General features: G+C 40.5%; 1 protein-coding gene across 2 annotated transcripts in view; it reads right to left on the bottom strand.

Annotated features, from left to right (window-relative positions):
* trappc9 (trafficking protein particle complex subunit 9) overlaps positions 1–27,421 on the bottom strand; it is a 236,757-nt gene that overhangs the window by 61,860 nt on the left and 147,476 nt on the right. For both annotated transcript variants that reach the window (XM_085346339.1, XM_085346340.1), the window contains 2 exons: positions 20,351–20,504; positions 9,082–9,172 (listed from right to left, as the gene is read on the bottom strand). In XM_085346339.1, the coding sequence (XP_085202465.1) occupies positions 9,082–9,172; positions 20,351–20,504 (245 nt within the window). The remainder of the gene's footprint in view (positions 1–9,081; positions 9,173–20,350; positions 20,505–27,421) is intronic.

Here is a 27,421-nt window from a genome sequence, read left to right as displayed (position 1 = left end):
CACACTCTGATGAATGCATCAGAGGCAGCTGGGGTTCAGTATTGCATCCTGCCAAAGGACACTTTAACATATGGACCAAGGAACCAGGTATCAAACCACCAATCTTTGGATCAGCAGATTCTACCTCCTGAGTCACAGGATAAGTAATGTTCACTAATAAGTGGCTGACGTCACACCGGCTACAACTTACTCGCCTTCCTTTTCTGCTGCTGCAGAAAAATCCAACAACTGAACAGCTCTAAACAACTACAAATACAAATTCCTCCAACAAGTCTTTATTCTCGATTATTTCATGTAATTATAACTTTTAATGATTTTCTAAACGCAAAACACATCAGGCTAAAGACAAACACAGTACATTCATTACACGCTTGTTTGTCCAAAAACAGTAATTGATGCTAATTTGTACGTCAGTTTAACTGATTAACTTATTCATCAAGTAAAAAATACTAAACTTTGAAGGGAGGAACACCCATGTGAGTATGTGATTAATTCCTCTGTTTCACATTGAATACTTTTTCCAGTCTTTTCAGTTGTGTGACTGTAATAAACCATTTGCTGAGTCAATTAAAATTAATTATTAGAATTAAAATCGAAGCACTAAGCTTTTATTCCATGTATTCTTTTTGCATGCTCAAAACATAGTGTGTGTGTGTGTGTGTGTGTGTGTGTGTTAGCCAGAATGCAACAGGCTGATTATGATTTGTGAAGCCGTCTAGCGCTGCTGCCCTTCATTCAACTTTGGATTCTAGCAATTTTAAGTAAAATGTAACAGAATAAAAACAACCAGAGACAAACACGACTTCATGCTAGTAAGTACTAATGCAGTCAAGATTTGATGTAGTTTAATATAGAGCAAAAAATGCTTTATACATTTCTGACAGCAGTAAGTAAAGCAAGTAAGCATATTGCTAACTTGTAAACACTAAACAGCCTGTGATAGTGGAAAAAAAGGTGGAAGTATCCCTGAATCAGTTAATCAAATAACTGTATGAGTATTAGATGCAGAACAGGGCATGTTCATGTAAGACTGAGTCATTGAACCTTTACATACTGTTGATATTCCATGCCTTCACAGTATGGAAGCTGAGATAGTGACCCTGATCAGTACAAGCGGAAGAGAATGGATGGCTGGATTTATTTTAGATTATTCAGTTATGTTGTGGGTGTCTGTGCTTGTAGGTGAAAAGGTAACGTGCTTGTTTTTATATAGCAATGTCACAATCATACAGCACTTTATTCCACACACCTCAAACACTTAAACTACCTCACATTAATGGCTTATTTAGAATTACCCATTAATATAACAGGTGGACTGTGGGAGGATGCCAAAATAGCTGGAGGAAGCCCAGGGGAAAGCTCGGGGAGAATGTGGAAAATCCACACAGAGTGGTTGCAGCCAGTGCGGTAACAGTGCTAACCACTACGGCACCGTGCCACCACATTTCAAAATTTGTGCCTATGTCAAGAGACAACTTCTCAAGGTACTCTGTCGTAGGACTTTTTGTGCACCAAATATGATCGCATCTGTGCCGTTTTACTGTTACCACTTTCTTTATTTGACCTGCACTGGTAGATCGAAAATCCATTCAAGGAGATACAAAAATATAACATTTTGATATATTTAGTTTTGGGCTTGTGTATTGCTTAACTGGTGATTCTACCAGTTAATATGTGTGAATATGAGTTGAATGGTTGTCTGTCTTTGTGTGTTAGCCCTGCGTAGCTATGGTAACTGGGAGCTCCAGCCCCCCTGTGACCCTGAATTGGATAAGTGGAAGAGGATGGATAGATGCTGCATAGTGGGCCACTTTGGGGAAAGTCTTCAGTTAAATAATGTAAAGTCGTATTATTATTAAAATATTTATCATTTACACGAAATTTCTGTTTTCTTGCGTATTAGGTTACAAACAAGGAAAACGTTTGCCTTTCAAGCAAACACATTTAAAAGATTTAACTAGAATAGCTTTCCAATGAGTGACAGTTCAAAATAATCCTTAGTGCAGCCCCTCAGTTCATTCATTGTCAGAAACAGGCTCTTTTATCTCTCCTCACTTTACCTCCAAACCAACTTTCTCCTAATTCACTGCCCCCCAGGAATTGAAAGTTTAAAAAGCAGGTAGTGTGGTTGTCTGTGGTCACAGCTGGAGCTGTGTGCCTGAGATAACCATATAGGGAGATCTGCTGTCAATGGCATCATCCACAGCCAGACTGGAAAAAAAATTAGAGCAGTCTGAAATTTGAGCTTCTGGTTCATATAGATGACTTATGATTAACTCGCTTTTTGAAACTTTAGCCGCGTTTATTATAAGCATTTACATAGTAATATATATTACATAAACATAAAAGAAGGGCAGATGTTTAACTAGATCTAAACCTAATCATGGTGCACAAGTTTGCACACGAGGTTCAGTTATATCTGAAATAAAAACAGAGATGTGCCCAACACCCAGTAGATGTGTTTGCATTTCTAGGAACTTGTCACAGACTGAAGAAGGCTTTCTGCCATCTCCCACCGGCCCCATAACTGCTGTGCTGAAAACCGCAGAGGAGCCTGAAATTGATGTGCTCACAGATGCGACATATTAGCAGCTACAGGTGCAGTCAGAGCACTTCTCTTTCATTTTAGCCATGCATGCATTTGCCTCTTTCCTCTCTCTCAGGTCAGCTCCTCTAATCATCGTCACTGCAACAGGACTTCAGCGTTAGGTGAGTCTGGGCTGTTTGGCAGCATCATTTGTGAAACCTGCAGCACTTACGGCAGATGAGCTTCTGACAATCGCTTAAAGCCACATTATTCCATGAGGCATCCCCCCCCCACCCCACACCCCCGTGTGTGTTGAAAAGCCACCGCCTGTGACTGCTCCAAATGTCTTTCTGTGGATGCGGAGGGTACTGGGGGGAGAAAAAAGGAGTGTGAGTCGTTTCAGAAGTGCTGTCTTATTAAATTATTTCTTCGCCTTTTACAGCGTGGCCTCCACCATTCGCTTTCCATCCCTCTGCTAGACTAAACATTTGTCTTTCCATTCATGGCTGCATTTGTATTCCACTGAAATGGTTTCCTGGTGGCGTAGTGAGGTGGGGGGAGGAACGGGTACAAAGTCCACGCTCAGGCTCCGAGTTTTCCACGTCGCTGCACGGTAACAACGCTCAACACACCGAATGCTGAAAATCATCAACTGTCTATAACTACATAATTCAACTTCAAAATTTTGGAGTCAGATTTTTATCCAGGAATAGGATAACAGTAAATAGCTTTTGCAACTGACTTGACACATGTGTGTATAACATGTGCTCTCATTTACAAAGTACAGAGATGATTGCTTATAGATCAATTAAACTATCAGTCCCATCCTACACATGTCAGGGTCCTTCTTGTCTGATATAAACCTGCTGCCCCCTCTGTGTACAGTATCATCATCCACCCAGCTGGTGTCACAGCCTCACACAGCTCCGTCTTGATAAGATACCTTTATTAGTCCCACAAGGGGAAATTTCATGTTAAGGCTGCCGACCTATTGCACGCAATGGCGGCGCCATCTTACCCTCCGACCATACATGCATTACACCAAAACATCACATGGGGAAGACAGGTCAGAGAGGTATAGCAATGGAAACTGCACAACATGAGGAAAGATGAGGAGAAAAAAATAACTCCCCCCAGACTGAGCTCCAACAGGGAGATCAGTTTGAGAACAGTCTGCACATGACTAATAAAGGTATCTTATCTTGATTGGCCAGGTCAATGTTTATTTAACAACACTCCATTAAGCTGACTCCCATCACAAGTTGCACCACTTTACCTTTAATCAAACTGACAGCTGAGATGCTATAATCAATGAGGCTTTACAGAATGGCCGGCTGTGTAACTATGAAGGGCCTGTGCGGCGGGTTGGTTTCGTGTTAAAGTCACTACGGGCGTGTTAAACTGTTCAAATGCTTCTACTTTCAGTAAATATGAACATTTGTATTCATCCATCCGTGAATTTTCTTCTGCTTTTCCAGTTTAGGGTCACACGTGGTCCGGACCCTCTCTGAACACGTTTATGTTCGGGAAAATCCTACATGTTTAAAATGCAGCACAGCACGAATTCACATACTGTTTTCATATGCAAGTGTGACTTTGTTCATTTAAACGAAAACGCCACAGTATTTTTTTTAACTACTATGAAAGAATTTTGATAAGCTTTTGGTCAGCAATGAGACAAAATCATTCTCTGAAGTCATCCATGTTGAAAATCTGGGCATGTTCACGTAAACTTCTTGTCCGTTTTGGCAGCACCAAATTCAATTCCCTGCTTTCTCAGCTCAGCTATGTCCTGTCTATTACACACAGTATTAGAAAGGAGATTTTAAAAAGTGGGGTGTGATTTGTGCTGAGTAAAATCTTTCCTCTGAAAAATGTGATCTAACAGCCTCCCGTCAAACGTCCTCCCTCCAATTCTAAGGATGACAAGTACTCCTTATGGGTTTTGGGAGTGCAATAAAATTTTGTCACAGATAATTAAACCAGTCAGCCAGCAGCCTTGTGAAAAACAATAGCTGAGAATCTCCAAGACTGCCCTGCTGACATTTAGACTGTTTGTGAAGCCGTCTCACAATTTCAACAGTGCTTCCAAATCCACGGTCAACATATATAGTTTAGACTTGCTTTTCAGGATCTGTAACAGACTGGCGGACTGCTGGAGCTGAAAATTACAGGACTATGAAGAGCAGCGAAAGTCAGAGGACTTTTTTTTAATTAGGGCTCAAACTCAGGGAAAGAGAAACGTATCAATCCAGACTCGTATAGCGCCAAGTGCAGCTATTCTAGGAATAAGCTATGATATAATCTGTCATAAAGGTTTTTCCTCATCTGTAACAACATGGCCTTAAATTATATTGTAAATACGTCTGGTATACTGAAGTCACAGCACTATATTCATACTTCTCTTAAACAAATAAAAACCCAACAGCAGCAGGTCAGGAATTATAGCTTCTGTGAAATCAAACGTGTGGAGATGATGTAAAAGTTGTCGACTCTTTCCACGTACTATATTTTAGGGCAGACAGAACAGTATAAACGAGCGCAGCTCTCTAATCTAGTGTTCATTGCATAATGTCTTTTCACTTGATGTTTTGTTGTCAGCAAAGGTTTACCACAGAAACACAAAAGTAATCCGCTTTAATTTCTCGCCCACTCAGTGAATTAGAGCCATTTTTCTGAACCTCGGCAAAATGAAATTCAGCACTAACAAAACGATGTTTTACTAATTAAAAAAAAAAGACTTTCATATTTGTGATAACGCAGTGAATTTGATCATATATGATCTTATTGCAAGTCTGCCGATGGGACTGTGGGGCTGATTCTGCCCTGAGGTAGAATCATTTACTAATGGCCTCTGTTTGCTCTCCAATCAATAATAGTAATGAGACTATTAACAAACACAAAGCCATAAAACTGATTCTGGCACTTTCCAAGTTCTCTTGAACCTGTGTGATTAAATATTCATAGGGTTTCTATAGAAGCAAATCATAGAGGATCAAGTTTCTCATGCCACATAATTGGTTAAGCACAGGCAGAGATGCCTGTTTCTCCAGCTTAAGGCCAAGAACGTGTAACTAAAAAGCATTTACAAAGTTTTTAATATATTGTGTTTCACTACAAACAGCTATGATGACATACAGTTATAGTGACACATGACAAATTTCTGACACCAGCTGAGTGGATGTAATGTGGTTACATGTTAAGCTCGACTTAGTACTACAGCCCTGCGCTGCCTGGAGGATGGGTGGACAGAGTACCTGAAAAATAACATGAAAAACAAACAAACAGAATTTACTTTAAGAATTAAGTCGACCTGAAGAGTTCAAGAGAAAAAAGTATGAATAAGTAGTTGAAAACATTAAATTATCAATACAAATTTGTAAATTATTAATAGAAAGTAAGACTAGCAGCTGTTAGGTAATGCATAAGCAGCTAGAATCATGAATAAAAAAGTTGGATGTGTTTGAAGTGTTGATTGAAAATGAAAATGATAGACTGTGGACTCCACTGTTAGAAGTAGAACAATCAACAGCATTAAATGAGTAGGTATGCTAACTAAACTGTGGATGAGTGGTTTTAATGATATACTAATAGGACACCAGCTGTAACAGATGGTTACAGTAAGGTGAATAGAGTTCATATCCAGTTTGAACGTGACGACTTTCCACAGGCCTGAGAGCACTGTGGGCATCTGACCCCGTCCTGCAACAGCAGCAGGAACAACAAACAAGTCCTTTATTGAATAAGCATCTATTTTTTTATTATCAGTGCAATATAAGGTTTTAAGATTACAGTTTAGTTTTGCAAATGATTGAACATTTGTCATTACACATCAGAAAATAAGATGAATTATTGTAGAAGAACATCATTATGGAAAATTTTTGGATAACGTGGTACTAGTTACACTAAGATAAAGCATGCACTGTGAAACAGACAGTTTGCTACGACAAAAACTTTTTATTGAACTAAGTATTGCAAAAGTAAAACAACTGAATTTAATTTGCCTCCAGTTCATCAGACCTGCAGCCTCCCTGTCATCCAGCGCTCACATTGCTCTCCCCAGGCCTAAGGCTCTGCTCCGGATGTCACTCTTTATTTATTTACTCTGGACTCTCTGCTCGGTTCAGCTACACTTCCTCTGCTACTCTTGCGCAGCCAGCAACCCACCCGGCTCTCCACGCGTCCAGCCACACACTCTGCCCCGACTCAACATCCCATCTGCATCGCCCTGCAGTAATTATTCATCTTTTATCGAAGCAGATCTTGGCCAAGGGAAAAAGATATTTTCCCAAAACTATGATGCTGTATAAAATGTAAAAGGCAGAATGATTTTCAAATCTCATAAACCCTTATTTTTCCACAATAGAAATCACACTAAATCTAAACTGAGACATGTTACTATTTCTATTTTTGTTTTTTTAAAACATAGGTTTAATATCAGCTCATTTTCAATTTGATAGCAGTAAGACGTCTCAAAGACAGAGACAGACATTTTGCAAATACTTGAGTAAATTGGTAACAGATCAATGATGACTGGATATAAAAAGAACCTGAGTTCAAAAGTAAATATCGACAGAGGTTCACCAATCTGCAAAAACACCAATGTCTAAACATTCCAGAATATAAAAAAGTGAATACTTTAAATCTTCTCTTCATCTAAAATCATCAAAAGACTCCAGGAGTCTGGAGAAATCTCTGTGCACAAAGGCCAAGGCCTAAAAAAATCTGTGCTGGATCTCTACGACATTTCAAACAGCACTGCGCTGAAAGCAGGAATGATTCTGTCACAGAATTTACAGCATGGGCTCGGGAACATTTCCACTCATGCCTGTGAACACAGTTTGCTATGCCATCCACAAATGAAGGTTAAAGCAAAGATGAAGCCTGCCATCTTGAGCGAGGCCAAGTGGAAATCCTAGAATCTGATATGAATGACAAACTGTTTTACTGTAGAGTGTGATACGAATGAGGGGGGGGGGAAACACTGTTCCACATGACTGGAAAATGCCATAAAACAGACCTGGGGTGGCACTGGGAAGTAAATGACTCCTTTGGCACACTTAAGCACTTTGAGATGTTTATCATTGACAGCTAACACTCTTTAAATTTGCTAAAATTGCATGCTGATGGTTCAGAGACATATGCTGAGATGTAACGTGTATTCTTTATGCACTCATCAAGACTATTAAGGAGCAGAAAATAATTTGATTTCCAAACAGCACAAATCTCATGCAGCCATTTCACATCAGCGCTGTAATAATCTATGCATGCCATTTCTAACAGACAGTGAAATTATATCTGCAGCAGCTTCTGCATCAATCTTAGAAAACATAAGAGTGTGTCACACAAACCAAAAGAGAGAAAGAAAAAAAGAGTAAAAATATTAGACTGAAATTCTGGAATGATTCTATATTAACAGTATTAACATAATACGTTACTTAAGCGCTGAGCTTCATTTAGGCTCTTTGGTCATCTATCACGTCAGGAACGAGTTACCTTTGTATAGTGACAACACAGCAAGGCAAACAAAACAGTTCTCCATAGACGCTGTGGGAATTAAACACAAGTGTAATCAGAATGTTTGAAATTAAAGATGCATTCACCTACAGCTATTTTACTAGTGTGAGGCTTGGAGAGCAAAGACATTTCAAGCATCCAACTGGACTAATGATTTTAGACATTGGGGAAATCGTTGAACTATACCCATAATTGAGCCTGTGATAGCCTTGGCAACCCTGATAAAGGCATCCTAATGGGCTGAGGCAAATTATCTGGCTCACAACAAGCAATCCTCGCAAAAGCCCGGGTCTGAGCTGCATAACTACTTTTGCAGAAATGGAGACATGAGGGATTAACAGTTATGTCTGCAATAAGAATGCACACATGAAACAGAACATCAGCTTTTCTCTGGAAAGTATTTGAAGAAAGTGCATGTCAAATGCCAAAACATCCAGCGAATGTTGCTCCTGATTCCTCCATTTCTGTCTCAACAGATTCTTACATTTCCATGCTTGATCTGCTGTGTCGCTTCATTTCGCAGATTGCTTTCTCTTTGCAAAAGGAGGACAGCCCCAGCTGACTAATCAAAATGCTGGCAGGGCCCGAAGAGAGGCCAGGAATCTCAGAAAACAAACACCGGCAGTAAATCAAAAGTGATTTTAGAGGATGATCACAGATGGTGAGACTGAAAAGTGCTCCTACAAATTCTGTGAGTCCCCGGTGATTCACACATTTCCCAAGCTGCTGTCTACACTTCTCCAAAATAGCTTGTGGCCCATTATAAATGCAAATAAAAAACATGACTTGAGACCAGTTCTGGAGGTTTAAGCACTAACTGACAAGTGTGAGATGGTCGTGGAACCACCAAAATAACCGTAACTGGAAGACAAACATGCTCAAAGACGTAAAATAAAATCCACGTAGAGCTTTAGTCATAATGTTGCACATTTCCAGTAGCTCGAGTTCACAAACATTCAACTGTGGGTGTGGCGTGTGAGCACAACCATTAATCTCGCAGGAAGACAAATGCAAGCATGCACACAAAAGAGACTCACCCCACTGCAAAGGAGCAAGCTGCAGGTGCTCCAGGACCAGCTGATTGAGGACTCCCTCAACGCTGGCTTCTCCACAGCGACGCAGAGATGGGTGGACGTGGTTAAGGACAGCAGCATGGAAAAGCTTTGGAGAGTTTCAGGAATTAATCAACACGGGAGTCACTGCTCTATATTTACACATGGAAAAACCTGGTATTAAATAAAAATACATCACACTCTAAATATAACAACAATAACTAACAGACAGCTATTCTGAGGCAGGAACGAAGCCGGAGAAACGTCAAAGATACTCTAACGTAATTAAATTAAAGGAATGAACAGGCCCTTGAACTTCTGTGCTTGTCAGTGTATGCTTGTATGTCTTCAGACGTGGAATGTTGCAGGATTTCGCACAAACAAATGGATATCACTTCCCGTTTCCACTCAGTGCCTGCTGTATACCATATGTCAAAGAGCACATGTGAAAATCAGCTAATGGTAAATGGTAATGGTAAATGGCCTGCATTTGTATAGCGCTTTTCTAGTCCCTAAGGACCCCAAAGCGCTTCACACTACATTCAGTCATTCACCCATTCACACACCCATTCACACACTGGCTTGTGTAATAAGACTGACTCCCTTTTGGCAGCACATCTAACTCAATGTTAAAGGCTATTTAGATAAGACAAACTGAGTATCATGTGCCTGTAAATAATTATATAAAAGTTTAAGTATAAACCAGGAAATTGAAAAAAAAAAAGGCAATAAAAGTGCTTGATAAAATCAAAATAGCAGGCTCCCTGTTAGGTTTAGAGAATGGCTCCAACTAAGTCTTGTGGTGGTACATGTGCATACTGAATACTTTAACAACAATACTAGAACCCATATAAACCATCCATGTCCATGACCCATAAAATATGCACTTTTTCAATAGTTTCTGACACGTTTAAAGTTTCATGAGTTTTCAAGAATGATTCATTTGTATAAAGAACATTAAAAGAAGCAGGGTTTCGTACGAGGCAAGTGCATGGACACTTAGGAAAATAATCATCTATAACATCATTAATTGAATTTTATCATTGGAGTTTTGATTAGATGGCGAAAAAGCTATAAACACAAGACAATTCTGATAGATTACAGCAAGTCACAACCATTTAAATTAAGCTTTATATCTTCCGCACAAAAGTGGAAACAAACATTAGCCTGTGGTTACACGTATGAGGAGTGTTTGCAGAGTGTCTGCTCTCACGTCTCTCTGTAGCCACTTTTATTGATAACAATAGAAAAAAGTGTGAAGCTGGTAGTCTGATTAGCAATGATGGCTGACTTATGTAAGGAATAACATGTCAGCTTTCGGAAAATACCAACCTGGGCTGAACCATGATTTTAATTTGTTTATATCTTGCTTCTTGCTAACATTCCAAAATTGTGGGTGTAACAAAATGAGATGCTCTAGAGGTCAGGTGTCGAAGTCCAGGCCTCGAGGGTCGGTGTCCTGCAGGTTGTGTCCTTGATCCAACACAGCTCATTTAAATGGCTAAATTACCCCCTCAACATGTCTTGAAGTTCTCCTGAGGCCTGGTAATGATTTAGTCATTTGATTCAGGTGTGTTGACCCAGGGTGAGATATAAAACCTAAAGGGGACACCGGCCCTCGAGGCCTGGAGTTTGACACCCCAGAAATTGAATGCTGGATATTTGTAATGTCTGCAGCTTGGGTCTTGGGTTTTCTAAGGAGATTTGGTTTTCTGAAATAGGTCTGAAGCACCGATAACACATTTGCGTGAAAATTAAGAATGATTAATTTATTTGTGTTAGGTGACACAAAGAGGGGAAAAACATTAATGAAAACAAACACTGAGTCCTAGATATGAACACGAGAAAGGTTGATGGGGTCTAAAGTACTTTTTTAATTCAAATAAATTCAGTTTTAATTATCTAGTGCGAAATCACAAAAGATCCTACAATAACGGGACGAAAACCTCAGAATCAGATTGCCCCCCTATGAGGAAACACGTGGCGACAGTGGGGAGGAAAAACTCCCTTCTAACAGGAAGAAACCTCTAGCAGAACCAGGTTCATGGCGGGGCAGCCACGACGGGACATAAGACACGTAGAAAAGTTCATTGTGCACGTAAGAAATACAGTGTTTTAAATCTTTTCTCTATGCCAACACTCAACACTGAGTGCCTCTCTGTGACAGTTTTTCTGTCTACATACAATATTTCCACAGTAGTACTCTGACAGGCCATTTGCCTGCTCCCTATACTAACACTAAGTTCAGAGCACGAGGCCACACGCTTTCATTTCTCTCGTCCTTTCTTATTTTTCCTTATATGAATTTTTATTTTTCTCCCATTCAGATTCTTTCCGCCAGCTTCTAGTTATCTTTAATGTCGAATAAACTGCAAAGTCAATCATGGGGAAATGAGCAATTTAGTGGACGTTTTAACACAAACCCACAACCCTCTGAGGCTTTCAACAATGACGAATCCCCTTTTAAAATGCTCTTAATGGTAATTATAGGCCAATACTGTAGTCCTTTTGTGTACCTTTTGTTCCCACAAGTGTGTAACAGGTTTACTACTGTAGAGAGGAAAGTCTGATTAAAATGCAGGAAAATGATCTTACTTCAGTTTAGATCCTATATACTGAAGAAACCCAAGCAGCAGCTGAGTGGATCTGTTAGTCATTTGGATTACAGTACAAACCTATGTAGATCAGCGGTTTGCTCATTGACCAAAACTGCTTAAACTTCCCCACTATATTATTAAAGAGCCAACACAGCTGCTTCTGTAGATACACTAAATATGTGGATGGATGCACGCGGCTGATATTACACAAACATCCTCGAATAACTACCAAAGCAGTCAAAAAACAGACATTATTTGCTGGTAACAGCACTGAAGACAGATCCATCATGTTATGTTTATGTTTTGCATTCATCTAGAAGTCAAAGGTGAACGGGGAGCATGTTTTTATAACGATCACAGGGAAGGCTATCAATGTATGAATACTGCATCAAAACAAATACGTTTATCAGAGGGCAATTACCCAGATAATATGTGATGACAAGGACGCCGCTGATCATTTACACAGCTGACATTTGGAATAATGGGTGAGACGAGCAGCGCCTAGAGCACCAAACCTGTGTCTATTAACCTTTGAGAGAAAGTGCAGAATGCATGAAGAGGGTAAGAGAAAGAGAGAGTGAAGGCATCTATGGACAAAGCATACTGTGTGGAAAGGTGCGGCTACCTTTCTGTTGAATTGTCTGAGTCACGATGAATCACGTCACATCATCTGTATTCCAGAGAATAACGGTAAAGTGTCAGTGTTGCAGCTTTGATCACTCAAAGCCATGTAGAATTTCTATTTCAAGGCTTTGCTGGAATTGTTGGGTAACACGAGCTGCTAGCAGATATGGTCTGTTTTCAGGTGTACAACAGGGATGATACAGTAGTATAATGATCCGTATCCTGAGCCATGCTTGACTTTTTTTGGAAATTCTCAGTGGACCCTCATATAAGCTTTGAAATACATATATTATATAATATGGGCATGATTAATGCACAAAGAGTAGTCTCTGTAACAGCACTCTATTGTAAAGAGAGCGTAAACTTTCGCTACACTCATCCAACTTGCAGGAAGGATGTCATGTTCTGAATACAGATTTCAAGTGGATACTGGGTGAAGTGAACAGAATAAGTGAATATGTGTATGTAGGAATCCACATACACAAGGATCTCATCTGGACAACCAACTGCTCCAAGTTGGTCAAGAAGGCTCACCAGTGCCTCTTCTTCCTGAGGAAGAACCACCTGTCCTCAGACATCCTGGTGAACTTCTACCGCTGGACCATCGAGAGCATCCTGACCAACTGTATAACAGTCTGGTACGGGAGCTGCTCTGCCTCGGACCGGAAGGCGTTGCAGAGGGTCGTGAAAACTGCCCAGCGCATCGCCGGAGCACCACCGACATCTTTTCTGACTGTTTGTTCACTAACTTTTCTATTTGACTACGGTCAGTGTCACTACTGGTTGCATGAGGTGATACTTGGACATTATAGAGGTTGCACAGGTGCACAGTCCAACTCCTCAGGGATGGAACACCAATATGCGTCATTACCAGAAGGTTTGCTGTGTCTCGCAGCACAGTTTGAAGAGACTAAAGGAGATCAAGGAGACAGGCAGTTAGTCTAGGAGAACTGGAGAGGATTGTGGAAGGTCCTTAACCCATTGGGACGACCGGCATCTGCTCCTTTGTGCCAAGAGTAACTGCCAGAACCCTACAAAATGACTTCCAGGAGACCACTGGTGTGAATGTCTCAGACCAAACTCACTGCCCGGCACTGTGGAGCCTGATTGGCATTTGTGCTGTGCTTTTCACAGCTAAGAGCAGCTTCACCCTGAGCACATGTGATGGATTTGAAAGGGTCTGGAGAAGCTGTGGAGAACGTTATACAGCCTGTAACATCGTTCAGCAAGACTGCTTTGGTGGTAGGTCAGTGGTGGTCTGGGGAAGCATATCCATGGAGGGACACAGACACCACCACAGGCAGCAGCCCGACTGCCATGAAATCCTTGAACCAACTGTCAGACCGTATGCTAATGCAGTGGGTCCTGGGTTGGTCCTGGTGATCATCAATGCTGGCCTCATGTGCAAGAGTCTGCAGGCACTTCTAGGTGGATGAAGGAATTAATACCATGCCATCTCGGGCATTTTCTTTGGTCCATCCAATGCTGTCAGGTTGTGTCTCAGACTATCCAGGAGCTCAGTGATGCCCTGGTCTATAGCTGGGAGGATATCCCCAGGGACACCTGTCATCTCATTTGGAGCACTCAGGGTATCTCTGAATCAAACCCTCTGGAGATAATTTTCATTTCCATTAATGCTGTGGCATCCTTTCATTCCTAAAACATTACCCAGTCCATATCAGCACAGATTTTTAGAATTTTTTCCCCCCGCCGTAGAGATCTGTGTTCCTTGAATTCTTCTGAGCAGCGTATTTCAGAACTCGTATCCGGAGTGGCTTCCAAATTCACCTTTGATATTTTATATTCAGTATATTTGTGGGCACTAAACATCACATTCAACAGGCCATTTCAGAGAAAACTGGCGCTTGTGCGAATGATTAATATGCGTGTCAGCTGTCTATACTTATTGTCAACAGCCATTCACGGTTTGGTACTTTTCTATTTATTACCCAGATTAATTTGGATAGTTCTAAACAATTTAACATTTCTATTATGCAGTTGAAATAAAAAGGATTCCAGAGTGTTGCTTGGAAAATTGGTTCATCCTACTTTGAGCTGAAAGAGTGACTTTTCAGCTGTTAATTTGTGAATCTGTATTGTTCTGCTTTTAACACTAGCATCCCCAGGCTTCTACCTTTCTACCTATAAAACCCGAGAGCAGTCAAATGGTGGAAGTGGAAGCTAAATTGGCTAGTCATTCATATGTATATTAGGTCGTTACCTAGGAATTCTGGAGGGAGGGGAGTGGGGGTGAGTGATTGAGGGGGAGCTGCTAAAAGCTGTGAACTTCCTTTTGTGTTTCATCTTATGCATTCTCAATCATCCAGGGAAATAAATCTCCAAAAGTCACCAACTTGGAGTGTTTCAGTTTGCCATCTTAGGGAGAAATCAACACACATGGGTGTATGTCCTTTGTTGCTGAGATTTATTGATAAAAACAGTACAAAAAACCAACCATTTGTACACATATTTACAAATGGCCTGCTGAGTGGTGCATGGAGCATGTTCATTGGTTCATGGACCTCCCTGAACTAATGGCATTTATTGCAATTGTCATCTTGCGGGGGGTTAACAGGGTTCCATCTCTAAATGACTGCTGGTCAGCAAACCTGGGAAACCCACAGATAATTGGAACTATGGCACGAAACCGCTTCCAAAACATCATGCAACACCTACGCTTTGATGACAAGTCCACCCGCAGTGATCGAGCAAAGACTGATAAGTTCGCTGCAATTTCCAGTGTGTGGGGATCATTTGTCACCAACTGCATCACGTGCTACAACCCTGGTCTACATATCACCGTTGATGAACAGCTTTTCCCATCAAAGACTCGGTGCTGTTTCCTGCAGTATATTGCAAGTAAACCGGACAAGTTTGGGATCAAGTTTTGGGTGGCTTGCGACCTAAAATCCAAGTACATTTGCAATGTCTTCCCATATCTTGGCAAGGACCCCAGTCGTCCCACTGGGGAGAGACTTTCTGAAAATGTAGTAATGAGGCTGATGGAACCATTCCTAGACAAGGGCAGAAATGTTACCACGGACAATTTTTTCACATCGCTTTCACTGGCACAAAAACTTCTTAGACGGAAAACCACCATCCTCGGCACAGTCAACAGGATTCGCAGGGAAATTCCTCAATCCACTAGACAGACAGATCGCAATGTATTCACCACTCAGGTATGTTGCAGGTCTTTTGTGGTTCTATGTTTATGTGTTTCATTGTGTGTAAAAGGGCTATGGAAATAACAATTTATCTTATTTCTTAGGTGTTTTCAACCTCTGCTGCCACGCTGACGGCGTATGCGGCCAAACGGAAGAAGACAGTCTATATTCTTAGCAGCATGCACAGCGTGGTTCAGACTGATAACACCACCAAAAGGAAGCCAAACACTGTCACCCTTTACAACAAAACAAAGTGTGGCGTGGATGTGATGGACCAGATGGTTCGGGAGTACACTGTCCGCAAAGGAACACGGCGCTGGCCAGTCGCCGTGTTTTATAACATGATTGACATGGCAGCACTGAATGCACATGTGCTGTATCAAGCATGCACCGGGACGAAGGAAAGACGGGTGGACTTCCTGGTGGCGCTTGCAACAGAGTTGGCTCACTCTCATGTAGCTGCGAAGAAGGCAAGAAAAGATCAGTTGCTTCGGGCAGAACCCTCCACACCGAGCCCTGGAAAAAGAGCCACGTGTCAGGTCAAACACAGATGCAAAAAAAATCAGGCCACTGTGCGATGTGTTCACTGCTACAGGTACACATGTGGTAAATGCAGACGACAGATACCGTGGCAGTGCCAGGATTGTGAGTGATTGCTGAAAATGTTGAAATGTACTCACTCACTTTTTATCATTATTTGTAAATATGTGTACAAATGGTTGGTTTTTTGTACTGTTTTCATCAATAAATGTCAGCAACAAAGGACATACAAAGGACATGTGTTGATTTCTCCCTAAGATGGCAAACTGAAACACTCCACTCCCAAACCCCCTCAATCACTCACCCCCACTCCCCTCCCTCCAGAATTCCTAGGTAACGACCTAATATACATATGAATGACTCCAGCATTTGACTGACTGCTCTCCGGCTTTTAAAGGTAGAAACGCAAAATGATGACTCCGCGGGGGTCTAAGGTAGAAAACCAAAATGACTGCTCTCCGGGGGTCTAATTAAGTAGCTTCTTATTGGATAAGCCCAGACAGTCCGGGAGACCTTCAGAGCTGAGCTTTGACTGATGAATTATACAAACAGCCTGCCTAAGCAGTTCAGCTGTGCAGTGAATTTAAAACTAGTCCTAAATTGCTCTGGTACAAGATGTATATTTCAAGTCAACATGAATATTGGCATTCTTTTTAACCAAGTTTTGAACTTCAAACTATGTTGAGTTAATAAATATTTCAAGAATTTAAGATATAGTAGCGACCAAAAATACAGAACATGTGAAATTGTACTTTTTCAAATAACTGTATGCGTACATCAAGTTTAATCAAAAGTTCAGAGAACAGGTCAATAATGAATTTTTAAGGCTTATCTGATAATTTCCCATTTAAAAAATCATTTTACAGAAGAAGCAAAAAACCCTCTTGCACTTTGCTCCTACCCTCTGATACAGCACAATGCTGGGACGCAACATAATTCATGTGATTTCTACTGAATGTTATAACTAAGGTGACTCGGGACAAAAATCCACATTGACATTCTCACTCCGTTTACGGAGCAGAACCTGGTGAATGCCGAATAAAATGACGAGCATGCTCCTGCTCTGCATTCCTGATTGGAAACTATGGGCCCTTCAACTGAAAACTGCTTAGTCATTTTTGATCCTTCACACAATTTGAGGTCAGTTTTAAGCAGATGTTACAAAAGTTGGGGTCCACAGCAAAACATCAAAGTGCACAGTGCAAATGTCAGAGGGAGACTTTCAGGGAGTGATCAAAAAAAAAAAAAGCAGCAGTGTTGGAATCCATGCGGACATTCAAGATTATCTTAAATGGAAAATCAACTAAGTTTCAATCAGATTAAGTGTTTGACTTTTATGAACCTCTGAACTTTTTTGCATACCTTATATGTATGTACTTTTTATTTTTTTACATGCATTTTAGTCAGATTGTATGTTGATATTAATTGATAGTAATTATTGATATAATCATAACTAATGACTACATATCCAGAGCTTTTTAAGCTCGCTATTGAGAGGGGAACTTCCACACTGTGCATTGAGAGATGACTCATGGACTTGGCTATGACCTCCTCAGGGGGAAGACACACACATAGCATTTGCTTTTTATCTCTTCCACTTCTCATGGCATCTGTACTGCGTGTGGCAGAATCACTCTCTGTGAATCAGTACCAAACACCATCAACAAGCTCATAAATTACAAATTAAAGTGACTGTTAGTTGCTCAAGGCCAAATAATTGTATCTAAGTGTGACATGCAGTGTAATCAGATTTTATAGTTCTCTATTTTTCATATTGTAAAAAGGAAAATCTACCCTGAAGCAGTATTTACATTGTGCTATTCTGACAAGTTTAGCGGCTGAGTCATTATCAACAAGGATGTGTTTCAGTGTGCAGAAAATCATAGGATCAAGGTTTGACTTGATGATATAATGTGGCATCTGTCGCATAGCCAGTTGAGTCGCTTGCACTGAATTAGTAACAGACTCTATACCAGTTCTACTGTACCCTAATGAGCCATTTTCAAACACAAGCCACCCATAATGAAGGTTAAAAGGGTAAAATGTCACATTTTTAATTTCTAGTTCAATTTCTCACTTGACAGCCCGGGTGTAGCTCATTTCCAATTAGATCAATACTGCAAAGCCTCTAAATCCTTTCCTTTGGCTTGTTCTTATAGGTCAATCTCCTGTTGACACCATCCTGACTAATATATCATACATGATACTATTCACACTTAAAAACAAAAAAAGAAACAACAATAGTAACATATGTTCAAACAGTCTGCTTCAGGGTTTTTTTTTTGTTGCAGTAAAGGGAATGCTGTTGGGAATATATTCATACGTCGCTTTCTTTCTTCATTCCTGCCTATAAGCCGCCAAAGTGCTGGGAGATAAACCAATGCATATGGTGACAGAAGTGTTTACACCCTCATGAAAAAACAAAACAAAATACATACACACATGGAAAACAGCATTTTCAGCTCCCAGACTGGATTCCCCATTAACTGGTTACCATGCTCACTAACAATCAGTAGCTCTTAGATACGTGCATAGTACTGCCAACTACTGAGTGATGAGCTGATATAAGGCACTAAAGATAAATCCAGACTGACTGACTATATACTTCTCTCAAGCTCTGCTTCCCTATCGTGGCAGCAGAAAAGAACTGAAGATGTCTTAGCTGTAAGCAAAGGACACTGTAGGGGCTTTGCTTTAAGATATAAAGTGGCCATTGTTATAATTTTGTGCTATATTAATAAAACTGCATTGAACGGAATTGAAGTCCTGGCTGGATTCTGAATTTAAATAGTTTACAGAAATTTCTGTGCATGTAGATTTGCTTCTAATATGTGTAGTCTCACTACTAAGTTCTGGACTAAAATTTTCTTTTATTAGAACAGTCTTCCCAAAAAACATCTGCATTTGGATCGTCTTTGAGCAGAACATCTAAGAATCAGGAAATCAAGTACCAAGGTAGCAAAAGATGAGCAGTTGTCCAAATAGCTGTCTGTTGGCAAACAGCTCAAAAAGGTTTTCTACCTTTCGATAAAACTCAATTTTTCCACATAGAGAATTTAATATAGAATAGAACCCCTGACTTGGGGATACTCTATATCTGCTAAATCAAAAACATCTTCAACATGGAGAACGACAACAGATACGAAACACATGAGCCAAAACGTTAACCCCTCCTAACACACTCCTATCTGGTCTTTAAGTCTGACGTCATTAACCGTTTCCAGGTCCAAACTCCGCTTCAGGTCCCAAAGTCAAACGAACACTGCAGCATCACTGACAGTTACAAACTGTCTAAATTCTTTCATAGGTAATAAAATGATCAGTGTTGCTGCTCTACCAGGTGTAACATTTAACTTTAACATCCAGTCATCCATGAAAACAGAATTTATGATTTTTAACACTGTTAGAAGTTAGCAGGGAGTTAGCTCGCTAGTTTCCATCTATGACAGTTCAGGTTCTGACTGAGGGATTATTGAAAAATTAAAACATACAGCTCTGCTGTCACTTCCAACATAAATGAAGACAGAAAACTAAACAGCAGTGATGTTTGTAGGGTTACTGAAGCTTGACTAGCAGGAATATAATGATGTGCTAGCTACAGAGCTGTGTTTAGCATAATATAAACACAGTGAAGCTGATGAACGCCAACTTTTTCTGCTCAATGAAGTTAACTTGAGGGTTCAGGATGGTTAGGGACGAACGCAATCGCATGGCAGGACGCTGTAAACAGGCCGTCATCACTTAACAGCTGGATAAGCACTCTGGATGGTGGTTTCATGAAACAATGTTAGGCACAATCAGATCACTGCCAACCATTCCCGCTTGTGTTTTATCCACATGCTATACTCACACATTTTGAAAAACTACAAATGGAAACTTTTCTAATTAAATCTCGCAGAGTAGGTATGCTAATACAATGTCACTATCTTTAATGGACCGCAGACTAAGAGCTCTGGCAAAGTGTCTCATTTCACAATTCACAAATTTAATTTCACATTTATATTCCCACTTACTAATATATCACTTCACAGTGTCAGAGTAGCAAGCGCTCTGCCATAAGCGTCCCCATCTGCTAATGCGGGCAAAAAATGTTGCCTACTGGCCAGAAGGCCTCCAGATGAACTGTCCAGATGTGCTCTAACACTGATCGAACCGATATCAACAAACAACAACAGTTAAAGGAATGCTGACATAATCTGTTTGACCGTGATTATGGCCACGACTGTAGGGGATAAGTATTTACCAACTACGTCTATGGTCTTTGTAGTTCACATTAGGCCAATTCCCCTAAAGATGCTTTTATAGTACATGTAACCACTGAAAGGATATAATGCTCCAACAGATGCCCAGCTTGCTGTTGATCTGACAGCCTTGGGCGTGCTGTCGCTCCTCCTCCAGCTGTTTGGGGTTACTGAAGCGGATACTTTCTTGGTCCGGCTGTGGCAGACTCTCAAAGTCAAACTTGTCCACCTGGATGGCCATCCTGGAACAGGAAATGGGAGAAGCACTTAGATGTACACTCGTACTTATGTAAGTTTTCACCCGCCAAAAGGAAAAGGTTTATGACTCTGGAAATAACCCTTACATAACTGTCATTTAAAACTTTGAAACTAAGTTAAAAAAAGCATGAATGACATGAATTTTTATTGAGTTCAAATTGCTCACAGCTGATATTTGAGCTACTGTTAAGCTTTGGAAATGACCAAATATTAAAAGTTAAAATAAAAAATAAAACAACAAAAATATAAAACATCAATATTTAGCAGGTTCTTGAGAGAATTTATGATTGCATTTTTATATACATATATTTGTATACAACAAAACTACTGAGAGACCTCAGTGTTAGCAGAGTACAGTAACAGTATGAGAAGTCTTGGAGTCATTCTGACCAGTATTCGTCTTTCTGTGTCCGCGTTAAACAAATATGGAGGACTACCTTCATTCATTTGCACAATATCACTAAAATTAGAAATATCCTGTCTCAGAATGATGCTGAAAAGCTAATTCATACAGTTATTACTTCTAAGATGGACGATTGTACTCAGTTATTATCAGGTTGTTCTAAAAGCTCCCTGGAAAGCCTTCAGCAAGATTACTGACCGGGACTAAAAACAGAGAACATATTTCCATGAGAGGTGGAAAGAGAAGAACTGCGGTAAAGCAGGTGGCCATTACACAAGTTTTACGAAAAGTGACACAAAAATCAGAATTTCCAGATCCAAACTTGTCATGAAATGCATACGCACACTGAACGTGTTGTGTTTTTGTAGCAAATTCTAAAAACGCACTGTGAAAATATCAATGCCAGAATCAAGCAATGATGAGCTGGATCTGATGTTTCTAAACAAGAAAAGGAAGCAACAGGGATTCTGTGTTAATCCAACTCTCACGAGAAGGCAGGACCAGGGAGAATTTCATAGTTTGACCCAGGAGATGAAGCTGTATCATGGTTGCTTTAATATATATATGATATGATATTTCAGGATGTCAGTGGGGCAGTTTGAGCTGTTAGCAGATGTGGGACCAGATCTGAGGAGGCCATGAAATCCTTTCAGGGAGCCAACTTGTAGCAACATCTAGCTGTACGGAGGTAAAATTGTACTATTTTACTATTTACTACACGTGGGCGATCGTGGCTCAAGAGTTGGAAGTCTGCCTTGTAATCCGAAGGTTGCCGGTTCGAGCCCCGGCTCGGACAGTCTCTGTCGTTGTGTCCTTGGGCAAGACACTTCACCTACCGCCTACTGGTGTTGGCCAGAAGGGCCGATGGCGCGATATGGCAGCCTCGCTTCTGTCAGTCTGCCCCAGGGCAGCTGTGGCTACAACTGTAGCTTGCCTCCACCAGTGTGTGAATGTGTGTGTGAATGGGTGGATGACTGGGTGTGGGGTCCCTAGGGGAGACTAGTAAAAAGCGCTATACAAATACAGGCCATTTACCATTTACATGTCATTGTATACTACTGTATACAGCAGTACTTGAACTACAAGTGCACTTCTTGCCAAACACAGCAGTATACCAGCTCCATTAAGAATGGGTGAGTTGAAAAATATATTTAGCACACAAAATACATGCATGTATTTTATGTGTCTGGTGTGTAAAGGACTTAAGTCAGGAGTGGGAGAGAAATATGCAAGGCTGGTGCAGGACTGGTACAGTAAATGGATGGAATGGACTGGTTCTTATGTTGCTCTTTTCTACTGTAGCTGAAGTGCTCTATGCAACATTCACCCATTCATACGCATAGGTGCATTTTATCCAACATTCACATACACATGGATGTAGTGAAGGAGGATGACGGCAGATGATTCGGTGTTGTGCCCCCTAGAGGGAACAGCTGAAAGAAGAAGACAGAAAGAGAAAGAAGAAGAGCAGGACTAACTGAGCAGAGGAGACTCCAATTCAAGTCCATGGAGCAACTAAAAAATTGATGTGTTCAGGGTTCAATGTTACTTTTTCTTAGATATAGTTCATACTGTAACTAGCTGTAACTACATTCAAACATTTAAAATTGTGATTATCCAATATTAACTATATACTTCATCAAATTACAGGACACATTTTCTCATTATCCCGCAACAGATCTCAGCAGAAAACCTTGCATACACCTCAGCATGATGGCAGCCAATGCAACCTGCCTTTGTGTGGTTTGGCCAGTGCTGAATTATTTATCTAGTCTGAGCAAACACCCTCAGGTGCAAGTTTCCTCGTCTATACTGTGGGTGTTTCTAAGTTATTTATTAACAAAAGTCAGGCTCATCTTTGCCCGAGGTTACCTCAAATGTCACATCCAGGATTCAGACTGTACTTGGAACAAACTAGACAGACCTTTCCTGCACGTGTGGAAAAAAAAGAAGAAGAAAATGACATACAAGACCACTTGAAATTACCTCTACATTATTCAGGACTTCTATTCAAAGAGGACTAGATCCATTGGATCCATTCTTTCCCTGCCTGCATACATTTCTGTAGAATTCAGAGTGAATTACATGTATCCTAGCACACCGATACTAACACACAATCATCAGGGATTTTTATAAGGCAGGCAAGAACAATCGCAATGAAGGGCTTTGAAACCTAGCATAAGGCTTACACCAGCTATGGGCGTGTGTTGCATTTTCTCTAACTTATGATTTGTCCTCAGAAAACCATGTAGATAGATAACAATTTTAAAAAGGAAGTTTTTATGCTTTTCCAGTTCATTTTTAGTAGCATTGTACGATTAAGTTCAAAATAATTCTTCTTTACATTATGCTTCATTCAACAAGTATATTATACTTTGTCAAATTCACTGTCTTAGGAAAACTATTTCACCTCACTTCCTTCCTTTATGCTAACCTTAGCATAAAGGACCTTCGATAGCCCCCAAAGACATATGGTTTGAATCACACATGAGTGGGGGCTTATGTGCTCACAGCCAGACCCTGTTTGCCTCAGTCACACAAACCTAGAGACTGGTTGGTGACTGCCTGGCAACCAGTGGTCGCTAGGGAAAAATGAACATTGCCTGACTGATAATGAGTGGTTATTGACAGTCATGTGAGCCAAGACACCAATCAGCGGCTCCCTGGTAACCATTCACTGCTGCACCAAAAACCTCATCGCAGTTGTTTTGGTCACAAGCAGCTTGCCACAGGAAGGCACATTTCTGCAACCAATTTCATCCAGTGACAACCAGCAACCACATGCCAACAGGTCATGGAATACTCAATGACATCATGCAGAGACATTTTGGTTGTTTAGAGCAGTTTAACGCCAGAGATTCTGGCTCAGAGGAGTTACTTCTACACACATCAGCCTAAAAATGTGTCCTTGTTTAAAATGAAGCCAAAATTATAACCGTATATGACAGAAAATATGAAAAAGAATAACAAGCATCTTTTGAGGAGCTTGTTACTTGTCTCTAAGGTCTATTAATTACAAACAAATGGAATGACGTGTGAGAGGAAGTCCCACTTGCTTGCCATCATCCATTGAGCAAGCAAAGCTAAAAGAAGTTCAATCAGCAGTTAGCAGCTACAAACATGTGTTTCTGTCAAGTGCTGATAGAGACATGACTGCATTTTTGTGGATGATGTTCCTCATCTGCTAGATGTTGTAATATGCAGATGTTTGGTTAAAATTGCCTGTTTTAGAGTGTTGCTAAACCGTGCAGCCACTTATTGCAACTTTTACCACGATACAATTGAATGCATTTTAAAGGGTTTTATGCATGCAGCCAGTGAAACTAGGTAATCCTTCGTCTTATTACAAAACTATTAAATTCCTTTTGCAATCTGAAACAAGAAAAAGAAATTCTACAGCAGCACTTAACAGCAGACAAGAAATTTCTTAGGCCTTACTGGTGTCATTATGATGTTTTGCTGTAAACCTGTGAGGCAGACGCCAACATACTACCTCACATAGAAAGTTCAGAACAAAAATGAAATCATTAGCAGTCTTTCTTCCTGCTTTTATTAGTCTTATCACTCTCTACTTTGAGAAATGAAACGATGACTTTTAGTTCTCTAGTCACCTGCAAATCACCCAAACATCCATCAGGTAGCATGGAGGCTAACTTAAACTTCCTGCTTACCCCCAACCAATCATAGCAGAGAGCTGTCCCTCCCTGAGCCTGGTTCTGACAGTTTTCCTTCCCACTGTCACCAAGTGCTAGTTCATATAGGGCCATTTGATTGTTGTGGTTTTAATAAAGTAAATATTAGTCCTTTATTTATCCAGGTAAAAGATGTCATTTTCAAGAGAGACCTGGCAAGTGCCTTGAGACAATGGTTGCTGTGATTTGAATGAACTTGCAAAAACAGTTTTGATAAAAGTCGTGTCTCCCTCACAGTTTGTTTCTAAGCCTTAAGGTTGAACCACTGCTCTGACAGGAATCAATATGTAAGACCGCTTTCTTCCATTTGCGCAACATCTCTAAAATTAGAAATATCCTGTCTCAGAGTGACGCTGAAAAACTAGTTCATGCATTTATTACTTCCAGGCTGGACGACTGTAATTCATTATTATCAGGATGTCCAAAAAACTCCCTGAAAAGCCTTCAGCTAATCCAAAATGCTGCAGCAAGAGTACTGACAGGGACTAGAAAGAGAGAGCATATTTCTCCTGTTTTGGCTTCCCTTCACTGGTTTCCTGTTAAATCCAGAATTGAATTCAAAATCCTGCTCCTCACATACAAGGTCTTAAATAATCAGGCCCCATCTGATCTTAATGACCTTGTAGTACCATATCACCCTATTAGAGCACTTCGCTCTCGCTCTGCAGGCCTACTTGTTGTTCCTAGAGTATTTAAAAGTAGAATGGGAGGCAGAGCCTTCAGTTTTCAGGCCCCTCTTCTGTGGAACCAGCTTCCAGTTTGGATTCGGGAGACAGACACTATCTCTACTTTCAAGATTAGGCTTAAAACTTTCCTCTTTGCTAAAGCATATAGTTAGGGCTGGACCAGGTGACCCTGAATCCTCCCTTAGTTATGCTGCAATAGATGTAGGCTGCCGGGGGATTCCCATGATGCATTGAGTTTTTCCTTTCCAGTCACCTTTCTCACTCACTATGTATTAATAGACCTCTCTGCATTGAATCATATCTGTTATTAACCTCTGTCTCTCTTCCACAGCATGTCTTTTATCCTGTCTTCCTTCTCTCACCTCAACCGGTCGCAGCAGATGGCCCCGCCCCTCCCTGAGCCTGGTTCTGCCGGAGGTTTCTTCCTGTTAAAAGGGAGTTTTTCCTTCCCACTGTCACCAAAGTGCTTGCTCATAGGGGGTCATATGATTGTTGGGTTTTTCTCTGTATCTATGAACCGCCTTGAGGCGACTTTTGTTGTGATTTGGCGCTATATAAATAAAATTGAATTGAACATAAAAAGTATAGTAACGACGAGGCCACCTTTGCTTTGCTTTTTTATTGATAAGAAATCCACAGTCGAGCTCTTTATCCACTGACTGGTTCACCTCTGGATTCTGGTTCATAGAGCACAGTGGCTGTGTCCTGTGAACTAGTTTCTTGTGTTGTCTTTCACTATATCATCATCACCGACAACTCAAATGATAACTTATTAAGCCTCCAGTTTTGTGCACCCCCACCCCTCTTACTTTACTGTTCCCGGTAAAAATTGACTGGTCTGTTTTAACAGCTCTTAAATTACGATAAACATTTTTCATCACCAAAGGGGGTCGTTAGGGGAACGCCACAGAGGTTGATTATAACACTCAAAATTTAATAAAAGAGGTGATCTTCACTTTTATATGTTCAAGTTCATAGTGTGGAGGATGTCATAAGGCCCTGAGGCAATCAGATGTAAAACACAATATTTATGAGTGTTTTAAGTTGTAAATCGGGGAGATTTGACCTGATCACGACAGGAAGGGTAAGTTAGTAGAATTTTATTTATATAGGCGCTTTAGTCATAAGCCGTTGTACTGAAAAAATAAAGAGTGTGTTGTAAAGCTCCTTCCATGCCCTTTCATATGATGATTTTTTTTCAAGATCAACTTTGACCTTGTGAGCTAAGAATGACGGTAAAGGTCAAATGCTTAGCCAACCTAGGTACTTGCATTTTCCAAGGAATTGAGTACCTAGTATATTACTGTGAAGACATTACAGTTAAAACTAAATTTTACTGATTGTCACATTTGGTGTGACCTTAAGCTCAACCTGATTTTTACCAAAATTAAATCAGCTCAAGCCAGTATTGGTCTCTACCGTGTGTGTTTCTGGGTGTGTCCAGAAACACACATGCATCAAATTAAGGTGGAGGAGAAAAAGCAATGCAATTATTATTCCACAGCCTTTACAACAAAGCACAACACAAATTAAATAACAATTACGACTTCAAAACCAAGACAATAAGGAAAGCTGCTCTTTGCTGCACCACAAATACACCCGCCTTTGAAGATTAGTGGCACTAGGCTTATGTCACTGACTGAAGTCCCACCTTCAAATGGGCACTGTGTTTTATTTAGTCATCTTCAAAAGCGCACATGACACACTAAGTCTATAAATACTGTGTAGCACAATGAAAACGGTTGATAAATTGGAGGGCGCAGACTGGCAGAGTCTGGGACTGGTTTTCTTCATGTAATTACCAAGAGACAGATGGTCACATCCAAATCTACACTTCAAATGGTAATACGGAAAGAAAAGCATTTTAAGGGAAATACAAAATAAACGTTTAGCAATTACAACAGTGAAGAAAGTGTGGTTTTCATATTCATCACGTCCACTAACGTCTGCTGCGCTTCTGCAAAACTCGGGTTAAAAAGTGCATTTTTCAAACATCCTTTGTTGGCCTTCAACATATGTAATTTTTGTCTAGTGGCAGTCATGACAACACTTGTCTCATGCGGTGGGTAACATTTGGTCAGTGAGCGATTGTTTAGAGCAAAACTTTGACATTTGAAACT

The sequence above is a fragment of the Diplotaxodon limnothrissa genome, linkage group LG22 (genome assembly GCF_057381915.1).
Source record: "Diplotaxodon limnothrissa isolate DT_005_m linkage group LG22, D_limnothrissa_male_GT1.1, whole genome shotgun sequence".
In the NCBI taxonomy this organism is placed as follows: Eukaryota; Metazoa; Chordata; class Actinopteri; order Cichliformes; family Cichlidae; genus Diplotaxodon; species Diplotaxodon limnothrissa.
Note: the sequence above shows the minus strand (reverse complement) of the source record. Positions and strands in the feature narration are given on the sequence as shown.